General features: G+C 45.9%; 1 protein-coding gene across 4 annotated transcripts in view; it reads left to right on the forward strand.

Moving 5' to 3' along the window:
- The window catches only part of PLXNA4 (plexin A4), a 695664-nt gene extending 690199 nt beyond the window's left edge, over positions 1 to 5465 (forward strand). For all 4 annotated transcript variants that reach the window (XM_063134640.1, XM_063134643.1, XM_063134642.1 and 1 more), the window contains 2 exons: positions 2229 to 2379; positions 4462 to 5465. In XM_063134640.1, coding sequence (XP_062990710.1) covers positions 2229 to 2379; positions 4462 to 4557 — 247 coding nt within the window. In that variant the 3' untranslated portion in view covers positions 4558 to 5465. The remainder of the gene's footprint in view (positions 1 to 2228; positions 2380 to 4461) is intronic.
- The last annotated feature ends 535 nt before the right edge of the window (positions 5466 to 6000 follow it).

Raw genomic sequence — 6000 nt, forward strand, 5'->3', positions numbered from 1 at the left:
ACCATAAAACCATGTGTCAGCTTGGCTGTGTCTCCTGCTCTATTAGTTCATAAATAAACCCATTACATTAAACTTTCAGCCTGCTATATTCACAGAAAAGCCTTTTCCAAATCTCCTTACCTTTTCCCTCTGCTATAAGGGAAAGGTTATACTTTTCTCTTTACCCCTTCCTCAGGTATTTAAGTGGTGGTGCTTAGCCTGAAGGAAGTGTGCGCGTCAAAGCTTTGTGTGTGAGGGGGTGGCATCGCACTCCCCCAACACTAAAGTGTGAAGATACACATTGGGGGAGCTGCTGCACATTTAGGGGGAGTGTTGCACATTCTTGCAAGTGTAAATTAACGCAAATCCAAATTTGTGGAAATGCACATTTGCACAAATTCAGGAACTTGAAAACAAACCCGATTCCGTCAATGAGCGAACAATGGAATGAAAGGACCCTGTAAATCTGTGAAATGCAGATTTTGCGCAATCCGTAGATCCCGACTTCTGAGGCTGAAGCGGTGTTGCTTTCCCTTATTGGCTGAGGAAGGGGTGTCGCTTTGGATTCCCCCCCCTTTCCTGGAGGTCGTAGCTGTGTCTACAGTTTGGCAATAGGAAATCCACACCCAGTGATGATTCTATGGGATTGCTCTGCCAAGAAACGAAAAAGCCCTTGCTTTTTTTTTCCCAACATGAAAACAACTTATTTACTTATTTTATGTATTTATTTAATTTTTTTTCTCGGTTGCCTTTTCAGAGGAGAAGGCCTGCCAAGGTGGCCTACAGCAACAAAACACCTAAAACCAGTATGATATTAAGAATTATAAAAATGTTGTAAAAACAGTACATTTTTACAATGTAAAAATGTAAAAAAAAATACAATAGAAACTGTAATAAAAACAATAATAAATGCAGTATTAAAATGAACAACAAATCCAGCAATAAACACCCCCCCCACCAAAACCCAGCAATTTCATTAAGAGAAGGCCAGAGAAAAATAATATTTTTTCAAGCCCTTCTTTTAGCCTGAAATGTTTCCCCAGGCATTTTAAATTGCAATGCTCTTTTTAAAAAACAAACAAACACATATTTATTCCTTTTTCTTTTCTTTTTTTACTGGTTGAATAATTCTTTTATACCTCTTACCTCTGTGATGCCTTGAGGATGAAGAGCAGTTTGAGATATATATATATATATATATATATATATATATATATATATATATATATCAAACTGCTCTTCATCCTCAAGGCATCACAGAGGTAAGAGGTATAAAAGGTATATATATATATAGGATATATATCCAATTAATACATATAGCAAACCATTCAATAGAAACAATAGTCCTTTAAAATAGGTGTCCAATAAAGTGAGGCATTTATTTATTTATTTATTTATTTATTTATTTATTTATTTATTTATTTTATTGCATTTATATACCGCCCTATAGCCGAAGCTCTCTGGGCAGTTTACAAAGATTAACTTAAAAGCCTTCAAAAACAGGAAGGTCATCAGAAGCTACCTGAAGACTCTAAAGGATGGAGCTTGGCACAACTCCATGGGAAATGAATTCCGTAATTGTGGGGCCGCTGCTGAAAAGGCTAGTCTCTGGTCCCTATCGACTGGATCTTTTCAGCTTGTTAGTAGGATAAAGATTCACTCTGGCCACACACTCAGTGTGTGGGTTCAGACAACATGATAACCAGCGGTGGTTTTAATAGTCGCCGTATGGTTATTTAACCCACCGTGGGTTATCGTGTTGTGTGGAGGGTTTTTGGGGTTTTTTTCTTATCCAATGGTTGGCTATTTGGTTGAAATAACCAACACAAAGAACCAACTCTATGCAGATTTGGCTATTTGAACCACCACTGGTTATCATGTTGTGCGGTGGGCACTGTTGGTTATTTCATCAGCCACCATTGGTTATTTTCATTGGTCACGGTGTTGCAAGGCAAGAGCAGTCAAAGTGGTGGTTGCTACTCTAGTCCAGCCAGCAGGACAGGTTTTTGGCAGCAATGGCTGCTGGGATACTAGCAGGAGAACAGGGGGGAGAGGGCGGGAGTTGAGTGAGTCAACTCAGCGTGGAATAATAGTCAACTCAACACTGGTCCTAATCCACACCATGGTTGATTATTATCATGTTGTGTAGGGAGCACCCCATAGGAAAACAACTGTCAAGTAGATTATTACCCCACCATTGACTATCGTGTTGTCTGAACCCAGCCAATGTCATCTCTAACCTCCACCAGGTACTACTCAGATATCGGCAAAATGCCAGCTATCAGCGACCAGGACATGAACGCCTACCTGGCTGAGCAGTCCCGCATGCACATGAATGAATTCAACACAATGAGTGCGCTATCAGAGATCTACTCTTACGTGGGCAAGTACAACGAAGAGGTGAGCATGGCCAAGGTTATTATGTCACCATTCCTCTGGCTCCAGAAATGTTGCCATGGCCTATTGGCCTATGCAGGGAAAAGAAGCCCAGAGGCAACAATCTTTTACACTGTAGCTTGAAGGTTGCTTCCTCTTGTTCCTTATTTATGTCATGCACAAGATGTAGTTGGGCAGCTCTATGTATAAGGTTCCCATGTCTGTCTGTCAGTGGGGCTTTGGTCCTGGGAAGGGCTGGGGTCGGAAGAGGTTAGGCCCCTGTATGTTTCCGACCCTGATTCAACGTGCTGGTTTTAACCTATAAAGCCTTAAATGGCTTGGGACCGCAATACCTGATGGAACGCCTCTCCCGACATGAACCTACCCGTACACTACGCTCAACATCTAACGTCTTCCTCCGAGTCCCTATTCTGACGGAAGCTTGGAGGACAGCAACAAGGGAGAGGGCCTTCTCTGTGGTGGCCCCCCAACTATGGAATGATCTCCCTGACGAGGCCTGCCGGATGCCGACATTGTTATCTTTTCAACTCTAGGTCAAGACTTTTATCTTCGCCCTGGGTCTATTTTTTAGGCTCATTGTTTTAAAGTTGTTATAGTGGTTTTGAATGTATGTGTATATTGTATGCTTTTGTGGTTTTTAATTTTTGTATATTTTTAAAAAATGTCTTAATATTATGTAAACAGCCCAGAGAAGTTCGCCCATGGGACAGTATACAAATGCAATTAATAATAATAATAATAATAATAATAATAATAATAATAATAGCAACAACAACAGCAGCAAGGGTGGGGGACACGTAGCCCACAGGCTGTATATGGCACCCCGGCTGATCTTGCTCTGCCGTTGCCTCACTGCCAAGTTTGTGGTCAAAATTCAGCAGTGGCAAGGAGTCAATTTCCCTTTAAAACAAGGTACACCAGGAGCTTACACCTTGTTTTAAAAGAAAATAACAGTATATTTTGGCTTCAATGTCTTACTGCCTTTGGGGAGGCATTTCCAACTTCTGGAATGGGGAAAATGGGGGGAAAGCCAGGAAACCTCCAAACAGCCACTGGTCTGGGGAAAGCAGGTGGCATCAGGGGTGGCCACATGGGGAACTCCCAGAGTGCAGGACACGGAATAACGGGCTCAAGTTAAGGGAAGCCAGATTCCGGCTGGACATCAGGAAAAACTTCCTGGCTGTTAGAGCAGTACGACAATGGAATCAGTTCCCTAGGGAGGTGGTGGGTTCTCTCACACTAGAGGCCTTCAAGAGGCAGCTGGACAACCATCTGTCAGGGATGCTTTAGGGTGGATTCCTGCATTGAGCAGGGGGTTGGACTCGATGGCCTTGTAGGCCCCTTCCAGCTCTGCTATTCTATGATTCTATAACTAGAGTGGGTCAGATTAGGACTCCCATCGGCCAGATTTAGCCGATGCACCTGATGTTTCAACACCTCTCGCTAGGGTTGTCTTGAGCGCCAGACTGGGTCTGGGAGTCCAACGACACCTGTCTCCACCCACCGGACCCAGTCAGGTGTTCTTGGCAGGAGTGTGGACCCCGCTCGAGTGCCCACAGGGCCCGTAGAGCACCTGCCCCTTCACGCCAAAATTGCACATTTACCCGCCTGTGTCAATACATGGTGCGCCTACCTTTCCGCTGCATCAATGGCAGCCATCAAGGCCCTGTTTATGCAAAGGTAAAGGCATGGGTGGAGCATTCATGCCTTTACCCTTGCCTATATGGGGTTTTTATGGCTGCCATTGACGCGGCGAGGGGGGTACGTGTGCAACTTTGGGCCCAAGGGGGAGGACGGTTGCCAAACACTTGCCAGGGCAAGATGGGTCTCAGAAGAGGATTGCATGGCCCAGCAGGCGGGGTGGACAGGAGAATCGGCATGGCGAGCACCCGCCGAGGTGCATACGGGGCAATTCATCCTCCCCTACCTATGGCCTACAGTATTGAACAACTGCCGTAGTAATGTCCATGCTAGGTCAGTCCCAGATGCTCTTCTGCTTCAGAGATAAATCATTGTCCCTGTTTTTGACATGACAGACTGGTTCGATAATGCCTTCTCCCTCCCCGCTGCCTTCTCTTCCCCCAGATCCTTGGCGCGCTCGATCAAGACGACCAGGCTGGCAAGCAGAAACTGGCCTACAAACTTGAACAAGTTATAACCCTCATGAGTATAGACAGCTGAGAACTGCCCTACCAGGGGACTCCCTGGGAGGGATTTAAAAACAAAAACAAAAAACAAAACCAAGCCGTGCCTCAGTCAAGAACATCCTCTTTACCAAGTGCAAGTTTCTGATTGGCTGTCGAGCAAAGTCACCAGAACAGCTCTCGGCTCCTCTAAGGCTCGCCTGCTGGACCTATGGACGCCAAGCAACTAGGCCTCAAGGATTTGAGGGGCGTCTCCGTAGAGGAATCCCAAACGTGGGGACCATTTAGGTGGAGCTCCCTCGTCCACAGATGCCCCTTCTGCCTTCACCCGGAGCATATCGTCTAATCATCCGTTCAACGACAGAGGGAGCCGTTCCGGCTTGCCTCCGTCATGCTGCTTTAATGGCGCTCTTTGGGCTCCGAGCCCTGGAGCAGAAACAAACTCAGTGTTATTTGGAAGCTACACCAAGGCAGGACTTGCTCTCTTGCCTCCAAGAATCCTGACGGAGTGGGGAACAAACTTTGCTCTTTTTCCCACCCGAGAGTGCTGCCCCTTCCCATCAGACTGTCACCCGGTGGCTTGCCTCATGGGGCTACCATGGAAGAGGGAGGCCGCTTGCCCTGTGAACTCTCAGTGCGGTCAGCTGCTCTCCTGGGACTGGGTGGAGAAGGAAGAAAGGCCACCTTTTCACCTCTCCCCAATTTTCGTAAATTTAACTCTTTTCTTTTCTTTCATGGATCATTGTCATCTTCTGCCCATGTCCACTGACTGTATAACCACCCACACAAGCACACACCTTTCTTCGGCTACGGCCATGCCTGTTTCATCTCCATTCATTCTGGGAAAGCAGTCTAGAACCTTTTCCACAATACGTGCGACATTCATCCCTTTTGAACCAGCATGGCTGCACCTTGGGAGGTGACACACAGTCTCTAACTGAAGTGGAAGTGACCTTTCTCCTCCCATTCTCTTTTCTAAGATCTCAAACTCCACCTTCCATTAACTTCCAGGCTGATCTACGTAAAACATAGAGCACAGCATCTAGAAGTCCTTGATCTAGAGATGCAGCACAGAGTAAACCCAGAAATGGGAACCAGCAGTAGAAAGAAGACAGAGGCCCCCACTTGGAATTGGTGAGAGGAGGGTCCTAAGAAAAGGAGGCACCTCCCAAGCCCTCGTGTTCCTTCCTCACCTGCAACATCCAAGCTAATGGATGCTCAAGGGCAATAGATAGGAAGGTTTAGTCTTTGGTTGATTGGCAAGTACTGTGTAGTGTGCAGTATACCCCCCCCCCCATAAAAAGGAGGTGGTATAATTCAGTATATTCATTTATTTTGCCAGCTTTGTCGATTCACACTGAGCACAATCACACAGTGCAGAGTTCATCTGTGGAATCTGCTACCACAAGTCACACAGAGGAGGGCCAGGATCTCTTCTCGATCCTCCCAGAGTGCAGGACACGGAAAAACGGGATCAAGT

This window comes from Elgaria multicarinata, chromosome 9 (assembly GCF_023053635.1).
Source record: "Elgaria multicarinata webbii isolate HBS135686 ecotype San Diego chromosome 9, rElgMul1.1.pri, whole genome shotgun sequence".
Taxonomy (NCBI): Eukaryota; Metazoa; Chordata; class Lepidosauria; order Squamata; family Anguidae; genus Elgaria; species Elgaria multicarinata.